Source organism: Balaenoptera acutorostrata, chromosome 19, assembly GCF_949987535.1.
Source record: "Balaenoptera acutorostrata chromosome 19, mBalAcu1.1, whole genome shotgun sequence".
In the NCBI taxonomy this organism is placed as follows: domain Eukaryota; kingdom Metazoa; phylum Chordata; class Mammalia; order Artiodactyla; family Balaenopteridae; genus Balaenoptera; species Balaenoptera acutorostrata.
Window position 1 is genome coordinate 484,265 of NC_080082.1, and position 18,314 is coordinate 502,578.

The window sequence follows — 18,314 nt, forward strand, 5'->3', positions numbered from 1 at the left end:
GAAGCTGGGGAGAGCCTTGTTTACTGAAGGGGCACCTGCAGCTCTCCACAGGATAGGGCAGCCCTTTGCCATCACCTCTGAGACTCGGAGCACAGGGAGTGACTGCAGCTGCTGGGGTGCGAGTTTCTTCTTTGGTCTGTGAATTATAGGCGTCTACCGTACTGGGGTTCCTGTGTCGGTAGAACGGGCCCGGCTCAGCCCTTTCCCGAATGGTCCTCTGCTCCTCCATTCCTGTGGAACCGTAGCTGATCAGAGTCTTTTGAGGCTGTGGTGACGACGATCTGGGGGATGGCAAATTTCTTCTTTTCTGAATTTACATCAGGTTTCTCTAGAAGGAAGAAAACATCCAGGTATTTCATAAGTCTGTGGAAAAACTCTTCTGTAAAACAGACAACGTCTGTGTTAGGGCCAGAGCAAAGGAATTAGGTTTGTGGCTCAGGAAAAGAAATGGGTGAGGTTGAAAGCAGTCAAAACCATAAGTGAACATTCCAAAGCTTACACCAACCGGCAACGCAGCCACGCAGTGGTGACCCTGGAGGCCTCCTTCCAGGAGGGGAACGGGACAGGCACCCGCACCATCCCCGTGGAAAGCCTGAGCTGCCGGGCAGCCCGGGTGACAAACGCAGGAGCGAGACCTGGGAAAGGCAGGGTCTGCCCCAGAGGTGAAGGTTCAGACACACCGCGTGGAAAGGATTCTAAGCCTGGTGGAAGCCCTCTGCGCAGAGCTTCAGCAGGCAGGGCGCTCTAGAAACGGACGCCACAGCGTTTTCTCAGACTTGTTAGGATTACCAGGAACGCACGGGACGTGTGAAACGTTACAAAGTACAGAAGCAGAAGCCCCTTCGCTGCCTCCACCGCCTCACTTCCTGGCCTGCTCCGTCCGTTCAGGCCTGTGTGTCCCCGTGTGCACGCACGTGTACTGCACAGAATTAGAACACTGAATACCCCAGGAACTCAGCTATACGGGGGATGAACAGGTGCCCGTCCTGTGCTAGACGTTGCTCTGAGCCCTAGAATAACAACCGCACGTTTCTGAGGTAGGTCCTCTTAAGAACTACGTTTTACAGACGAAGGAACTGAGGCACAGAGGGTTGGTTCAGTCACCTGCCCAGGGCTGGTGGCAGAGGGAGACGCCGGGTCCCAGGTGGTCGTCGGGTCCAGAGCCACCTCGACCTTCAGCGCTGCAAGCATGGCTTCAGTCGTTCTAACCCGCTGCCGATGGCCCACGGCCTGCACTGAGCACTGACAGTGTCCTTTCTTTTCATTTTTATCATTAAGCCAAATGTGTATTTCATCGTATTTTGGATTTATTTATTTATTTTTTTTTATTTTTATTTTTTATTTTTTTATTTTTTTTTAAATCTTTTATTTATTTTTGGCTGTGTTGGGTCTTCGGTTCGTGCGAGGGCTTTCTCTAGTTGCGGCAAGTGGGGGCCACTCTTCATCGCGGTGCGGGGACCGCTCTTCATCGCGGTGCGCGGGCCTTTCACTATCGCGGCCCCTCCCGTTGCGGGGCACAGGCTCCAGACGCGCAGGCTCAGTAGTTGTGGCTCACGGGCTTAGTTGCTCTGCGGCACGTGGGATCTTCCCAGACCAGGACACAAACCCGTGTCTCCTGCATTGGCAGGCGGATTCTTAACCACTGTGCCACCAGGGAAGTCCCTTTTGAATTTAACTTAAATTGAGATCATTTTTTCATGTTGATTTACACAAGCATTTTTACATGTTAAGACTACTTAAAAGGTTATGAATATTTAATTTAAAAATAATACATGTTGGTTAAAGGGGGGAGAGTGATGGGGGGGTGGTGGTGGGATGAATTGGGAGACTGGGACTGACATGTAGACACTAATATGTATAAAACAGATAACTAATGAGAACCTGCTGTATAAAAAAATAAAATTAAAAAAATAATTTAAAAATAAAATAGAATAAAAATAATACATGTTGGTTAGAGACTGCACATGGAATGACGCTTCTCCTTGCGGACACTTCATACACACACGCACGTGTGCAGCTGGGATCACGCTGTGCAAGGCTGAGTGTTGCAGTGACCACGCAGTCGGCTGAGCCCCACATCCACACAGGTGCGGCCCCTCCTCCACGGCAGCCTGCAGTTCACTGTCGGGGGCCCATCATGTGCGTAACCAGCTCCCTTTGATGAACATAATTTAGGTTATTTCCAATTTTTTTTTTTTGAACAATGCTGCAATGAACATTCCTGCATTTATGTATTTATACACTTGTGGAGGTTTATCTGTCAGGTAAGTTACTAGGAAAACTTTGGCAAATATTGTCAAACTGTTTTCCGTAACGATTATATCAATTTTGGGACTTGCCTGGTGGTCCAGTGGCTAAGACTCCACGCTCCCGATGCAGGGGGCCCGGGTTCGTTCCCTGGTCACGAAACTAGATCCCATATGCTGCAACTAAGAGTTTGCATGCTACAACAAAGATCCCACATGCCTCAACTAAGACCCCATGCAGGACTTCCCTGGTGGCGCAGTGGTTGAGAATCCACCTGCCAATGCAGGGGACACGGGTTCAAGCCCTGGTCTGGGAAGATCCCACATGCCGCAGAGCAACTAAGCCCGTGAGCCACAACTACTGAGCCTGTGCTCTAGAGCCCACGTGCCGCAACTACTGAGCCCCTGTGCCACAACTACGGAAGCCCGCGTGCAGCAATGAGGACCCAACACAGTGAAAAATAAACAAACAAAATAAATACATTTATTTACAAAAAGACCCTGTGCAGCCAAAAGATTATATAGATTTATCTTTCCTCTGGGAGGCTATCAGCAGAACATCTCTCCACACTCTCCTGCTTCTTGTCACTTTTCTAAACCTTTTCCCAGGTTACAGAGACAGTGGAAGTGCTGACTCCACCCCCGCTGGTCACCGGTCACCGCCAGCTTCCCTGAGCTTTGGGCACCCCCGCCATGGGGAGGCTGGGCATCTCATCTCGTTGTCACTCGTTCATGGGCCCGTGGCATGTATCCTCCTGTGAATGCGTGTCATCCTGCATTTTCTACATTGACTTTTTTTTTTCCTTTGGTGAGCTTTTTTATATTTGGGAAATTCACCCTTAGTGATTTATACTACAAGTAGCTCCTGGCTTTTAGCTTCCCTTGTTGCTTTCTGCAACAGATTCATCCATCTATTCCTTAATGGCTTTTAGAGTTTGTCAGACTGGAAAAGGCATCCCCTGCTCCAAACTTATAAAAACATTTACTCACCTCCACTTCATACTTTCATAGTTTTATCTTGCATGTTTACCTGTTTGCTTTCTCAGTTGTCAACTGAGTTTCCCCGGCACTCGGGGAACATCCGTCCTTCCCCCGTGTCTGCGGCATGGCACTTCTCGGGGCCCACGCGAGCATGCTGTGCTATGTGCTCACCACTGTGCGACACGCTTCCATGTCAGAGGACTCAATCCCTCTGCTTTTCCAGATGTTTCCTGCCATTCTTACATTTTTATCCTCTTAGGTGACCTTTGGGATAATTTGGTCTGGCTCCCAAAACCACCTGTGCTCTTTTGTTTGGGGTCATACTGATTTGCTAGAATAAGGGAGAATTAACAACTTTATGTTACTGAGACTTTCTAATCCAAAACAAGACTCCTTTTATCTTCCTCAGAGGTTTAAAGCTTCTTCATTTAGAAACATGAATCTTTTGGGACTTCCCTGGTGGTCCAGTGGTAAAGAATCCGCCTTCTGGGCTTCCCTGGTGGCCCAGTGGTTGGGGGTCTGCCTGCCAGTGCAGGGGACACGGGTTCGAGCCCTGGTCCGGGAAGATCCCACATGCTGCAGAGCAGCTGAGCCCGTGCGCCACAACTACTGAGCCCGCGAGCCACAACTACTGAAGCCAGCGCCACTAGAGCCTGCGCTCCACAACATGAGAAGCCACCACAGTGAGAGGCCTGCGCACCTCAGCGAAGAGTAGCCCCCGCTCGCCGCAACTGGAGACGGCCCATGCACAGCAACGAAGACCCAACACAGCCAAAATTAAATAAATAAAATAAATAAATTTAAAAAAAATTTTTTTTAAAAAAGAATCCGCCTTCCAACACAGGGGACGCAGGTTTGATCCCTGGCCGGGGAACTAAGATCCCACATGCCGCGCGGCAACTAAGCCCACGTGCCGCAAACTACAGAGCCCATGCGCCCTGGAGCCCGTGCACCACAACTAGAGAGAAGCCCGCGTGCTGCAACAAAAGAGACCACATGCCACAACGAAGATCCCACGTGTCGCAACTAAGACCTGACACAGCAAAAAATAAAAACAAATTAATTAAATAAATAAATATAAAAAGTAAAAATAAAATAAGAAACATGAATCCTTTTCGGGTTCTTAATACACAGGACCTGTACTAGTTTTCAATTACTGCCTAATAAGTTACCTCATTTTAGTGGCCAACTTAAAACAGTGCACACATCACCTCGGGCTCCACGTGTCCGGAGTCCAAACTACAATCCAGCTGTCAGCCCGGCCGCATCCTCATCTGGACCTGGGGACCTTCCACAGCCACTCAGGTTGTAGGCAGAGTTCCTTTCTTTGTGTGCCAAGGACGAAGCCCCTTTCCTTGCTGGCCGGCGGCTCTCACATCATGGGAGCTGACTTCTTCACAGCCACGTCTCTGACACTTTCACCTTTTTCAACGGCTTCTCTGATTAGGTCAGGCGTGCTCAGGAGAAGCTCCATTTTGATTAACTCAAAACGAACGGGTTACTACCCTGATCCCAGGAGCCCAGCCCATCCTACTCACAGGCTCTGCCCCCATGTAAGGGAGGGGCTCCTACAGCCTTGTTCAGAGGGCAGTGATGGGGCTCTGCAATGCTGCCTTCCACGCTACCACACTGCCTTCAGGAAGGAGCCTGACTTCCACCAACAGTGTGTCCAGGCTCTCCATCTATCATGTGTTATTCTCTGGCCTCTCGTTTTTGTTGCAAATACTTTTTGAGCTTACCATTTGTTTTACATTTGTTTATAGAGGGCTTAGGGAGATGTTTTACATTTTAATGTAGTCAAATCCTTCAACATTGCTCTGTAATATCTTTGAGGAATCAGAATAAAATTTACGTCTTATTTTTTGCAGCCACCTTTTTTTTTCCAGCAAGGAAATTTTTTTTTAGATGACCACACACTGTCATCTGGAAGATGGTTCTAGCCGTTCTTTTCCTTTACCCTTTGAGTCACCTGTATCAGCTGATAGTAAGTCTACCTTTTTAAAAAATTTAAGTATAGTTGATGTACATGTAATCACTTTTTATATCCACTCTTAAACCATCTGGAATTTATCAGAGCATACAGCAGGAGGTTACAATCCAGCTTACGTTTTCTCTTAAAACGTTAAGCTGTTTTTCTAGCACAATTTATTATATAATCCTTCCTTTTCCCACTTACTTTTGGTGCCAGTTTTATTGTACTCTAATTATATATAAACATACATAACGTTCATACACACACACTCTTGTCCGTGTTTTCTATTTCACTGACCTGCTATTCTTATATGGGAATCATGTTATTTTAATTATAATTTCTGATGTATTTTAAAACATTTTACTTTAATATTATAAATTCACAGTAAGTTGCAAAAGTAGTCCAGAGAGATCCCCGTACCTCCGTCCATTCTCCCTCAGTGGTAGCACCTTAGGTAACTGCAGTAGAATAAGGCTCAGGGTGGCACAGTGTGTGCGCTGTACCACGTGATCACGTGTACCCACCACCACGGTCCAGACACAGGGCTGCTCCAGCATCACAACGATCACGTTCGTGCTACACTCTACAGTCACACCCCCGGCCCCCGCCATCCCTAACCCCTGGCAGTCCCTAGTCTGTTCTTATCTGTATCATTTTGTCATTTGGAGAATGTTACATGAATAAAATCGTACAGCATGTGGCCTTTTGAAACTGGCTTTCTTCAGCATATTTTTTGACAGTTAAAAATGCAGTACTTCTTCAGAAAGAGAAAAACAAATATCGTATATTAACGCATGTATGTGGAACCTAGAAAAATGGTACAGATGAACCGGTTTGCAGGGCAGAAGTTGAGACACAGATGTAGAGAACAAACGTATGGACACCAAGGGAGGAAAACCGCGGTGGGGTGGGCATGGTGGTGTGACGAATTGGGCGATTGGGACTGACATGTATACACCGATGTGTATAAAACTGATGACTAATAAGAACCTGCTGTATAAAAAAACAAACATACAAACAAACAAAAATGCAGTACTTCTATCAGATGAGGATATTTTTTAGCATAACCACAATAGCACTGTCACATCTAAGGATATTATCATCGATCCTTTGTTATCGCCTAATACCCAATTGGATTATCTCAGGAATGATGTAGCCCAGGTCCACGCACTGCTCTGTGTTCCTAGGATTCTCAAGGCTCCTTCTAACAGTCCTCTCTGCTGTGGCTGAAAGTCTGTATCCCCCAAATTCGTCTGTTGAAGGCCTAATCCCCAATGTGATGGTATTTAGAAGTGGGGCCTTTGGGAATTACTTAGGTTTAGATGAGGCCATGAAGGTGGAGCCCCCGGAAAGGGATTGGGAGGAAGAAGAGACCAGAGCCCTCTTTCTCTGGCCACGTGAGGACACAGCAATCAGACAGCTGTCTACGGGCCAGGGAGGCGTCCTCGCAGGAACACAGCCAGATTGAGGGCCTCCCCAGCCTCCAGAATGATGAGAAACAAAGTCTGTTGTTTAAGCCCCCCAGCCCATGGTATTTGTTTGGTTTTTTTCCTTTCTTTTTTTTTTTTTTTTTTTGGCCGAACCACGTGGCACGTGGGATCTAGTTCCCTGACCGGGGATGGAACCCGCGCCCCCTGCAGTGGAAGTGTGGAGTCTTAACCACGAGACCGCCAGGGAAGTCCCCAGCCCATGGTACTTGTGATGGCCACCTGAGCAGACTTATAAGACACCACCTTTTTTTCAAGTCATTTATTTGTAGAAAAATCAGAGTTATGTTTTCAGAAGAATCTGCAGCATTTTGGAATTGGCTGACTGCCAGCTTGTGGTGTTCGGTCTGTACAATGTATGTTTATGGATTCTGTAACGTGAAATGTGAAGCACAGACAAAAGCAGCGGGAATAGTACAATACAACCCATCGCCCAGCTGCCCAAATCCTCATAAACCCCAGCCAAACCTGATCTCCACTCCAGCTCTTACCCTGTGTCCTGGTTACTACTACTGCTGAGTAGTGACTCACCCAGACCTTAGCAGCTTGAAACAACCATTTTCTTACCGTTTTATGGCTCAGGAATTCAGGAAAGGTTCGACCAGCAGTTACCACCTGTGGTTTCCCAGGGGCTGCAGTCAGATGCTGTCTGAAGGCTCAGCTGGGCTGGGCACGTGGATGTCCGCTCGCAGGGCTGCTGCGTGCTGGGCAGTGGCTCGGCTGGGGAGACTGCAAGCCTGGGGCTGGAGTCACGACAAGCTCGTCACAAGCCCGGCACCTGGGCTGAATGGGCTGTGAGATCAGGGCCGCGGGCTGCAGCTCCCCTGTGGCCTCCCCAGCGGCCGAGCACTTCCCAGCACGGTGGCTCCCAGCACAGCCAGCGTCCCCGTGAGCCCGGCCAGGCCGCCCAGCCCACAAGTCACTTCCACCACTCCACTGGTTACAGGAGAGTGTCAGGCCTGCAGAGATTTGGAGATGGGACGTAGACCCCCAGGTCACACCACAGGACCCGTGGGCTGGGAGGGGCTGTAGCACCTGCAGAGACAGGTGCACCCCTTCCCGTGGCAGCAAATCCCCACCCAGCGCGTCCATTTGCCCTTAAAATACTTCGGGTGCGGCTCTAAGAGACAAGGACTCATGCGTGTTCCATGTTTTCCACAACTGTACGCACCCGTGTCATCACCCAAATGAGACGCAGAACTTTCCTCCACCCCACAAAGCTCCCACGGGCCCTGTTCCAGTCAGCTAGCCTGGCCCGGCCCCAGCCCAGCAATCGTTTTCTGATTTCTACCCAACAGTAGTAAAACCTACTTTTTAAATTGTATAATACACAGAATTTTTGACTTGTTGAACTTTCTATTTCTCTGAGCTCTCATCTCAAACGTTTCCTGCCCTTGATGACCCCCAGGGGCCTTGATCTGAAGCTGTCTGTGCCCAGCTCCTCTCCCCTGCCAGGCGGGCATCCATCCTGCCCTTCCTTGTCCGACCCACCGGCCATGCGTCCTCACAGGCACCGGAGCCCACGGGCATGGCTCCCTGCTTTGCCCTCACACCCTGTCACTCGGCAATTCCCGCTGCCGCAGCCTCACTGGCTCCTACCCGGTTACAGCAATGGGCCTGGGAGAGGCCTCTGTTCTGGAGACACAAACCCCATCGCTCCTCCCTTGCTTTAATTACCTAACAATTCCGTTTCCGCGCCCCACATGATAAAACTGATGAAAGACTTCACATTCTGCTGCTTCTGTGGCTTCAACCCCGACCCACACCCAAAGGCTGTTACGGTGAGTAACTCTGCCCAGCTGTTTCACCAACATCCTATCCCCTCCGTGATCTCTGTGGCCAGGCAGAGGGCTCCCACGGGACCGTGCTCCACAGGGGAGCAGCTTCCCAGGCTCTGTCCCAGTCTGTGGAATGCCGAAGGAACGACACTGGGGCCAAAGGCGTCCAGGCCTCGGGAGGACAGCAGGCCTGCTTTGGATCTGCGCACTGCTTAGCCCTCTCGACTGTGTGTGTTCTGCATCTACCACTTGGGAACTCACCTAAACCTTTACTGAACTTATTACATCTTCCAACTAGAACTCTGATATTAAAGGTCCTAAAACCCCCTCCGCCGTTAGGGCACGCCCCCTGCTACTAGCATCCCACCACAGGCTCCTGTCCGCCCCATCCCCAAACGCACCTCAGGTTCTGTCCCCTCCTGGGTGTGTCCTACCTTCCACTTCAGATGAAGGCCACTGCCGCTTAGCTGCCCCTTTCTTCTCACGGAAGCTCTCTGCAGGCTTGGTGTCTGGAGGCTTCTCAGACTCTTGTGAAGGCCTGTCCACCGGCCTTTCCGTAGCCTTTGGGATTGAATAGGTGCGCCCCGACTTTGGCTCCCCACCTGAAATATATGGGTAATTAATTAGACCTATATTTTACTGAGTCTAGGGCAAAGGATTCCATCCTTCTTCAGTTGCCTGCTTTGGTCCGGAATGAAATAAGATAGCTTGAAAGACTTGGGTCACTCCATTTCCCTACACGTGGATATTCCCCGGATGAAAAGGTCCCCGAGGCACGATCATCAGAGAGGACCCGGCGCAGGAGGATTTGTGGGAGCGGGGCCGCGCCGGGGAGACTGCGGGGCGGCGGCCCTTTACCTTTCCGGAGTTTGTGTTTGCTTTTGGAAAGTCCCATAGGTGACTTCCCCGCGACGCAGCCCCGGGCCCTGCACCTCGGTGGGAGCCCAGCCCACTGACTCACAAGAGGCCTGGCCGCCGCCTCCCTGGTCCGCGCGGTCGCCACGGCAACGCCACCGCCCGCGAGACCAGCCCGTCCTCTCGCGAGAGCTCCCAGTCGCCGGAAGCGGCGGCGACCCGGCAGTACCCGCCCGCCAGCCCGCCAGCCCGCGCCGGTCTGTTCGGTTGACGCCGCCGGGAGATCCAGTCCGTCCGCCTCTGCCAGGGCTGCCGCTGCCGGACCGGCCATGGACGGTAAGAGGCCACCACCCTCCGGGGCCGCGCGGGGCGGGGCCGCCTCTCCCGTGGGCGGGGCTCAGGCGGGTGCCCCTGGCCTCGATCCCGGACCCTGGGCCCCGATCCCCGGTACCGGATCCCGGGGCCTCCACCCGGGACCCCGATCCCCAACACCATACCCCGGGACCCAGGACCCCGACCTCGACCCCGGGGCCTCGACCCAGGACTCCGATCCCCTTCCCTGATTCCCGACCCCCTTCCCCGGCCCTCCTCAACGACCGTCTGCCCCTGCCCCACCAAGCTGCGGTACTGGTGAGGGACATCGGCCTTTGGGGCCCTGGGTTGCCGGGTCAGAGGGCACCCGAAAAGGAGACAGTTACACCACTGCCCCCAGAACACCGCTAAGAGAAATAAGAAGAGCTCTGGCAGAAAGCCCTCACTATGTACAGGCACAACAGCTCTTGAGATAGGAACCGTATGCGCCCATTCTGCAGATGGGAAAACAGGTTGAGGAGTCTGTGCAGGCACAGGCCCCAGGCGGCCTGGTCCTCCACTGCCTGCAGCACCCCCTCAGGGCCCTCTGCCCTGCTCTGCTCCAGAACAGGAAGCATCAGGGATAAAATGAAGATCCCTACATTTGCCAGGATGTTTAAGTGCTAGTGTGATAGAGAGGCTGTGCAATGTTATTGTCATGAAGGAAATCCTATGCAGATTGCCTCAGAGAGAAGATGAACAGCACACCCCCACCCCACGCACGCGCGCGCGCGCACACACACACACACACACACACACACACACACACGTTGGGTTTTGCCTCACAGCTCGCTCAGCTTCAGCTCTCCAGGGAATTCTGTTTTGCCCGTATCCCTTTTCTCCAGGGTTAGGTTTTGCCCTTCAGAGTCTGTCCTTCCCACTCAAGTCTGGGCCACACCCAGCCCAGCCTTGCTTTCCCTGCAGTGAGCACACTGCCTGCCACCTGTTTCTCCAGAGATGCAGACAGCTCTGGCCTTGACCAGGGCCCGCAGTGACAGGTGAGAGCTGCACAGAGCTCCGCTGGGCTCTCAGCTGGGAGCCTTCACATACCTTTGTAATTCTGGATTCTGGTTGCAGGATTTTGTTTCTTCATTCCGGGCTAGTGTGGTACACCCTTTCAGAAATCATTCCCCAAATTTAGGAACAGGATATACACTGAGATAGTTTTAAGATGAAGCTGAATCTACCGAGCTCTTGAGTTTGGGTAAGTGAGTAGCAAGTTCAGATACCAAGGGACTTAGCCAGTAACACACACAGGTCTCCAGTTCCTCATTGAGGGTAGGGGGGCACCTGAGCCTGATTCAATGGCTCAGAAATGGCAGCTCCCATGGAGAGTGGTCTCTGTGGGCCAGCTCTTTTATGGCGTAAGAGTCATCGCCCTGCTGTTTTTATCCATAAAGAATAGACTGTCAAGTACTAAACCTTACTAAACTGGGGAGGACTCCCAAGGGTCCTTTGTAAAGCTGCACTGATTACACACCATCTAGAGTTTTCACCGTGGGCCACACGCTGCACCCATGAGCGTCCCCCGCACGCTAACCCTTAAGGTCAGCTGGTGCCATCCTGGTGTTTCCCTGGATCGGAGTCAGGGAGGCTAAGGAGGGCGGAGCTGGATCGGAGTCAGGGAGGCTAAGGAGGGCGGAGCTGGATCGGAGTCAGGGAGGCTAAGGAGGGCGGAGCTGGATCGGAGTCAGGGAGGCTAAGGAGGGCGGAGCTGGATCGGAGTCAGGGAGGCTAAGGAGGGCGGAGCTGGATCGGAGTCAGGGAGGCTAAGGAGGGCGGAGCTGGTGCGAGTAGGCCTCCCTGAAGGCCCCAGTTCTGTGCCAGCTCTTCACGCCCAGGAGGGTCTTAGTGCCCCACCAGCTGGTTAGGAGTGTTGCTTCTCACATTTCTTACAGTCCTCAAATCATCTCCTCTCTTTGCAGACACCCTGTTCCAGCTGAAGGTATGTACTGGACGGCCCTTCACCCCGCCCTGTCCTGGTGGTTGTCAGTGGGGACAGATGGTATGCGTCACACTCAGGATAGTGCTCAGCCAGACTGATGACTGAGGGGTCAGTGAGGTGGCTTGCTAGCTTGTCTCGGGCTGAGCGGAAGCAGGTCATTTGGCCTCATTCTTGAGAGCGCGAGTGTGTGCACCCCTTAATGGTCCACGAGGCGTTTAAAACGGTTGCCTCAGGTCCTTCAGAAGCACGTGCAGGAGGGCGTTCTGGGCAGCTAAGCAGTCCTGCCTGGGGCGGTGTCGGCAGGCTCCTGCCCCAGTTCCTGTGGGGGCCCTCCTGGGTACCCGTCCACGGTGGGCTCTGAAGCACGGGAGGAGTGGTGTGCCTCGGCCCCCGCCTGTAGCAGCTGCACTGGCTCTGCTGTGGGGCCTCCAGGCCAGATTCCCAGCTCAGGAAAATCTGGACTTTTCCCTGAGGAACGTAGCTGGTGGGGGTGGACAGACAAGAAACTTTTTTCCACAACGAAACGTCCCAAGTGCATGGGGCACCCAGGGCTGCGGGAGGGGCCCGAGGGCTGGGGACCCTCCCAGGTGGGTGAGTGACGTTGGCTGAGAGAACAGTGCTGACAGGACCAGAGTTAGGAAACTGGCCTCTGGAAGGCTGCTGTTGCCTTGGGTCACCTGAGCCTTCTCCCTGCCAGCTTCTGGTCAGCTGAGGCCTGTGGAGGGCCACTGACCAGGGCTGGGGTGTGCGAGGTCATGCCAGGTGGTCCCTGCTGCAGCTGACCAGCGGGTCCCAGGGCACCTGGCCAGAGTGGTGGTAGAGGTGGCAGATGGTGGCCCGGTGTGTACTTCAGGCTGTGTGTGGAGGGCAGTGGGCCGGGGGCTGGGCAAGCCTGGACGCAGAGCGGGCCACGGAGCCCCTGACAGGAGGGGCCCCGTGTGGGTGGGGCAGGAGTGGGGCTCTGGGCGCAGAGCCGGGCTAGGGTAGCCGACATGGCGATGCCTGACACCGGCCCCATCAGACACCGGGAATGTGGCTTGCGGGACTGATTTTTTACTTTCACTTAATTTTAGGTAATTTAAGTTTAAGTAGCTACATGTGTCTAGTAGCTACTGCATGGGACGGTACAGGAAAAAAAAATGGTCAGAGAGTCAGGTGCTGCAGACATTGATTTAAAGGCCCCTCAGAATTGAGTCTGATGACTAGGAATAGGGGATGACTTTGCAGAGAGCACCCTGTGCCCGTGAGCCTGAGGTTAGGGAAGCATTGATCTGCACAGGGGCTGGACCACAGGAGCAGGGGAGACGTTAGCCTGAGGCCTGGACACCAAGGCGGTCAGAGAGGGAGGGGTTTACGGTGGCAGCATCTGTGTGACGCTGGCCAAGGCCTGTGGGCAGTTTCTCAGTGTGCCCCCAGCTGCTAGCAGTGGAACAGGGAGCCGGTGCGTCGTGCTTCAGGCCGCTGGGAGCTGGGCCGTGTGGAGGGGAGCAGCTGAGGGGCACAAGCGCACGGACGGGCACTGACGTCCTAGCGGGCAGCAGACTGTCTAGCAGAGGCAGCAGTCGTGAGGGATCAGTAATGTCCACCCTCGGCACGAACGTACAGCCCAGGAGGGCGGGGAGCGGGGTGGGGGGTAGGCCGGGGTGCTGACCCGGCCTCCTGTCCGTCAGTTCACGGCAAAGCAGCTGGAGAAGCTGGCCAAGAAGGCGGAGAAGGACGCCAAGGCGGAGCAGGCCAAGGTGAAGAAGGTGAGTGCGGGCGCTGCCGCCGGGCCGCGCCTTTCCTCTGGTCGGTCCTGTGCTCCTCGGGCCTGGGCAGGGGCCAAACCCCTCTGCGGGGCGGGGCAGCGCTGGAGGCTCCTGGGGTTGCCGTGCTCTCCGTGGGGGGGCTTTCTTACGGCTGGCTAACGGCTGGAGTAGCTCCCGGGCTGCTGGGTTCGGATGACCCCTCACCCAGCCTGAGGCTCCCAGGGCAGAAAGGAAACGCAGCCGACTCCCCAGTCTGAAGCCATGTCACCGCCGTGGTCGTGATTCCTTTGGAATCAGCATCGCCTGCGCTGGCTTTTCAAGCTCTGCTGCTTCCAGGCGGAGCTCTGTCGTGTGAGGGCAGCTGAGTGTGTCAGTGGGAGTGGAGAGGCCTGGAAGGGTGGCCGTGTTTTCCTGAGCCCGGCTTTCTTGTCTGATTTTCTCTGAGGGCTGGTCGGGGGCCCTGCCCCGGACACGCTCACTCCTGAGACGTTTCTGATGAGAACCCTGCGGAGAGGCGGAGAAGGGGCTGCCCCACCGCAGCAGACGGCGCCCCGGGACTGGCCGGGGCCGGGCCGCAGCTAGCGTTCCCCCTGCGTTCCAGGCCCTTCAGCAGAAGAACGTGGAGTGCGCGCGGGTGTACGCCGAGAACGCCATTCGCAAGAAGAACGAGGGTGTGAACTGGCTCCGCATGGCGTCCCGCGTGGATGCCGTGGCCTCCAAGGTGCAGACGGCCGTGACCATGAAGGGGGTGAGTGCTGGGCCGGGGGCCACGTGCCCGGGGCCGGCTTCTGCTGGCAGAGTCGAGGGGCTGGCCCGGCGCGAGGGGTCAGGCCGGGATTCCCTACAGCACGGGCGGTGCTGGAGCGGGAGGCGCACCCCGAAGGCTCTCTCCGGCGTCCGTCCTCCCGTTGGCAGCACCATCTGCGGACGTGCCTTGCCAGGGGCGGGGGCTGCGGGGGCCCTGAGGGCCCTGCCTGCCTCTCACTCCCGCCTCCGCCAGGTGACCAAGAACATGGCGCAGGTGACCAAAGCCCTGGACCGGGCGCTCAGCACCATGGACCTGCAGAAGGTCTCCGCGGTGATGGACAGATTTGAACAGCAGGTGCAGAACCTGGACGTGCACACGTCGGTACGTCGGCCCGGGGCCCGGGTGTGCGGGTGGCGGCCAGGCCTGTGCCCCCTGCCCCGCCCGGGGGCCGGGCGCCTCGCGGGGAGTCCAGACCGGCCTGTAGAGGTCCGGCAGGGCAGGGGGGGCCTGCGGCTGGGGGCGGGTGCCCGTGCAGGCAGCTGTGCCCCGGGAAGCCCTGACTGCCCGGCACACGACCCCCAGGTGATGGAGGACTCCATGAGCTCGGCCACCACGCTGACCACACCACAGGAGCAGGTGGACAGCCTCATCCTGCAGATCGCCGAGGAGAACGGCCTCGAGGTCCTGGACCAGCTCAGCCAGCTGCCCGAGGGCGCCTCTGCCGTGGGCGAGAGCTCCGTGCGCAGCCAGGAGGACCAGCTGTCTCGGAGGTGGGCCAGGGGCGCCTGGGCTGGGCGGGCAGCGTGCTGGGCGGGAGCTCGGGAGGGATGCAGAAACCCCGGCCTCGGTGCCTGCAGGCCCAGGGGCGGCTCAGTCCCCGCGCGCCGTTCAGACCCTGCTCACGTCTATAGCTCCCCCTGGAAGGGGAGGAACAGGACTAGGACGGCCTGGAAAAGGGCCTCGAAAAGCCAGGGTGGAGCCACTGCCAGGGCCTCAGGGAATCCTGTTGTCGTTTGCAGGTTGGCTGCCCTGAGGAATTAGCGGAGCCCAGCGGCAGCACGCCCCATCCCGGCCTCACAGGGGAAGGGCTGGGAAGGCCGCCTCTGCCCCCTCCCCACTGCTCTCCCCCTCTCACCTGCCAGGCCTGGGACTCTGCCTCTTCTCTGAGCACGGGTGTGGGTCTGTGTCCAGCTGGGCGAGTTTGCACAAACTTCTGGCTTCTGTGGGTAATTTCTGTGACTCCGGGCCACCAGCTGGCGATCTGCAGGCTCCCCTCCATCCACCGCCACTGAGACACCCCCAGGGACTGGCTGGTGGCTGCCACGTGGATCTGGGGGCTTTCAGACTCCGTGTGACGGCAGGTGTGCTGGGAGTGGTCAGCCGGTGGGGGTCAGGGCTGCAGGCTGTTGCTGGGCACCCCTGGAGGCCCCCGCCTCCGTTTAGAACCTGGTCCTGCCAGCGGGATGGGCCCTGCTCGGGCTCCCCAGTGTCAGGCGCCTAGCTCCCAGTCCAGCGGCCCCCTGGGCGTCTGCATCCTCACTGCCCCGCGGGGTCTCCTCTAGGAAGCCAGAGTCTATGCTGAGGCCCCTCCCAGCCAAGGAGCAGGCGCCTCCCCCTCTTGGGTGGGATGCTTTTCTCCTGTCACTATAAGTGATGGGGTGCCTCCCCCATCTGGCTCTTGCTGCCTTGTGGGCTCACGCTGTTGACCTTGAAGCTGGAGCGGCTGATGGGAGAGCCGCCCTCAGTGGGGCCAGCAGTGGCAGTGCTTCTGACAACGTGCTGGGCTGGCCTGAGGGGAGCTTCAGACAGGCTGCACTTTTCTGTTTTCTCCAATTCCTGAAGTTTACTTCGTTTTCCTGAAGCTTCCAGGGATTTTTTTTTTTTTTGCCAAAAGAGAAGGAGCAAGTAGATCGGGAGCCTTTGGGATGAGCCCCGCCCCAGCGTCAGCTGGAGCACACTGGTCGTCGGTGCTGACCAGAGGCCTCTGGCTGGCCGTCCGTCCTCACAGCACTGGCTCTCATGGACAGAAACGTGGGAGAGCTTTCCCTGGCTCTCTGCGTTTGAGTCTTCCTGGACTTGGAGCCCTTGGGTGTTCTGTACAGTAAGTTGTGCTGTGGGCTGCCTGGCGCTCTGGACTGTGGTGTGAGGCCGGAGAGAATGGGGTTCAAGAGCCACCTGGTGTTTCTTCTGTGATGCCAACCTCGCCTTACTCCCTGGCCATCATCCCTTGGGGCTCCCACGTGCTGGGGGTTCAGAGAAGGTCCCCAGGGGGTGCAGAGCTCCACAGAGACGCCTGCTGGGGGCAGAGGCCACGCCGCATCAAAGGGCAGCAGGCGAAGTTTGCCTTTTCCTGAAATGCTGTTGTGAATAAAGAGATTGATCCCTGAGAACCGTCTCCATCTTTGCTTTAATGGCCTGGGGTGGGGTGGGGGCCTTAAGTGGGACGGTCGGCTTGCGGTCCAGCCCGCCAGTAGGAGGCTGACGGGTTTCTGAAGGAGGGCAGGTAGGGTGGTGTGAAGAGTGGGATTCCCAGGCCCTGCTTGGTGAGGCCGAATCAGATCCACAGTTCCTCTACGATTTTACCTTGAAATACTTTTAAACTTATGTAACAGCTGCAAACCAAGTACACAACTTCTGTATCCTTCCGTGTAGGAGCTTTCCTCACGTCAACCTTCTAGTTACCGTAGAACCAACCAAATCAGGAAACCGCCCTCACGTTATTACCCTGTGTTCCCTCCAGCCCCGAATGTGGCACAGGCCCTCCCGTTTCTCTACGTGACCGGGACGGTCTTGAGGCCAGGGGGTCTGCACCGGTGTGCTCGCGGGAACCGCGTCCGGGCACCCCCCACCCCGTGTGCCCCGGAAACCGCGTCCGGGCAACCTATGTGTGCACCAGAAACCAAGTCCCTGTGCCCTCCCGCGTGCACCAGAAACTCCATCCGTGCGCACCCCTATGTGCCCCCAGAAACTACCACCGGGCGCCCCTCTGTACTCACGGGAACCACGTCTGGTCACCCCGCTGTGCGCACCGGAAACCACGTCGGTGCGCCCCTCTGTGCGCGCCGGAACCATGCTGGTGCACCGCCCTGTGTGCACCAGAAACTACGTCCGGGCACCTTCCCTGCAACCCACCGCTCACGCGAAGCACGTCTGTGGGCCCCCCTCTGTGCTCACAGGAACTACGTCCGGGCACCCCACTGTGTGCACCAGAAACTACGTCCGGATACACACAGACACATACACACACACACATACCCCGTGGGCACGGGAACCACAAGTTTGCACTTGTCAGGCCTCCCCCTCTGGTTTGTTACTCCTTGGGCAGTGAAAACCCCGTTTTCAGGTTCTCAGTCCCTGCTCCCCGCACAAAGTTCTAGTTTCGGCACTGCTGGCTGCCCCCCACCCCACTCCGAGAGACGCCCTTACCCACCAGAGGACTGGGTTTGTCGCAGGCCTTGCCGGGGCCCCTCGATGTGTCGTCAGAAGGCTCTGCTCTCAGCCACGCCCTCTTCAAAGTGGCTGGCGTCTGTTAGATTGTTTGGCTTGTGTTTCACGCCGGTGCTTTGCAGCCTGGCTGTTCTTGATCAGTTTTTCGGGCATGTGAACCGTGGCCGGGGTTGTAGAATCAGAACCACAGTGGGGTCCCTGCCCCTTGTGCCCAGCCCGCCTGCCAGAGTGACCACCTGTGGCTCCGGGCCCCCCTTGTCCCCTCTGAGCACGTCTGGGTTTGAACAGGGCCTGGGGCTGCTTGTTGCCTGGTTGGAGAATCGCTGATGTGGGCCCTGCCTGGGGAGACAGCCCTCCAGGGGCTCCTGAGCAGACTCCACGCTGCTGGGTGGGCTCGGGTGTGGCACCCGCCTTCCTGGAGCCCCTCACCAGGACCCCCAGGAAAGGCCTGCAGGCCTGTGTCTCCCAGGGTGAATGAGGGGCGAGCAGAAGGGTCCCCAGAACCAGATTCTGGGGGTGGCACTTGAGGGGTGGCCTCTGGTGTGATTCTAATGTGCTTAAGATTATTTCCGACGAATAGTAAAGCGTTTCTTATGGGAAAATCCCTCCCAGTTAGCAAAATGAGGCGTGCCCACCTGCAGCCCACCAGGGGGCCCTCCAGCTGCCAACAGCCCCGGCAGATAAATCAGCCAGCCGTGGCAGGCTGGCGTGTTGGGCAGGATTCGGCCAACTTAGGACAGAAACCCTCGACTTGCT

The 18,314-nt window shown here is 56.0% G+C and overlaps 2 protein-coding genes and 1 long non-coding RNA gene across 7 annotated transcripts; 2 read left to right on the forward strand and 1 right to left on the reverse strand.

Annotated features, from left to right (window-relative positions):
• Positions 1-60: 60 nt before the first annotated feature.
• SPATA33 (spermatogenesis associated 33) lies at positions 61-9,435 on the reverse strand. Of its 4 annotated transcripts, none has more exons than XR_009006186.1 (4): positions 9,323-9,359; positions 8,899-9,066; positions 7,254-7,645; positions 193-328 (listed from the first exon to the last, which is right to left on the reverse strand). XR_009006186.1 is itself a non-coding variant. In XM_007172522.3 (3 exons), the coding sequence occupies exons 1-3, from the start codon at positions 9,357-9,359 to the stop codon at positions 195-197; spliced, it is 339 nt and encodes a 112-aa protein (XP_007172584.2). In that variant the 3' UTR covers positions 61-194. The 4 variants fall into 4 exon arrangements, 1 of the variants encoding a protein (XP_007172584.2); XR_009006185.1 differs by lacking the exon at positions 193-328 and adding an exon at positions 1,618-2,155 and having other exon boundaries at positions 9,323-9,435; XR_009006187.1 differs by lacking the exon at positions 193-328 and adding an exon at positions 1,618-2,155 and having other exon boundaries at positions 7,254-7,429.
• LOC130705785 (uncharacterized) lies at positions 317-4,037 on the forward strand. The gene is made up of 2 exons (XR_009006188.1): positions 317-1,037; positions 2,856-4,037. It is a non-coding gene; the product is annotated as an uncharacterized LOC130705785 (long non-coding RNA).
• Positions 9,436-9,512: 77 nt separating the features above from the next.
• CHMP1A (charged multivesicular body protein 1A) lies at positions 9,513-16,495 on the forward strand. Of its 2 annotated transcripts, none has more exons than XM_057535024.1 (7): positions 9,513-9,655; positions 11,596-11,615; positions 13,286-13,363; positions 13,965-14,111; positions 14,364-14,492; positions 14,694-14,881; positions 15,131-16,495. In XM_057535024.1, the coding sequence occupies exons 1-7, from the start codon at positions 9,649-9,651 to the stop codon at positions 15,150-15,152; spliced, it is 591 nt and encodes a 196-aa protein (XP_057391007.1). In that variant the 5' UTR covers positions 9,513-9,648; the 3' UTR covers positions 15,153-16,495. The 2 variants fall into 2 exon arrangements, with proteins under 2 accessions (XP_057391007.1, XP_057391006.1); XM_057535023.1 differs by having other exon boundaries at positions 9,526-9,655; positions 11,569-11,615.
• Positions 16,496-18,314: the final 1,819 nt, after the last annotated feature.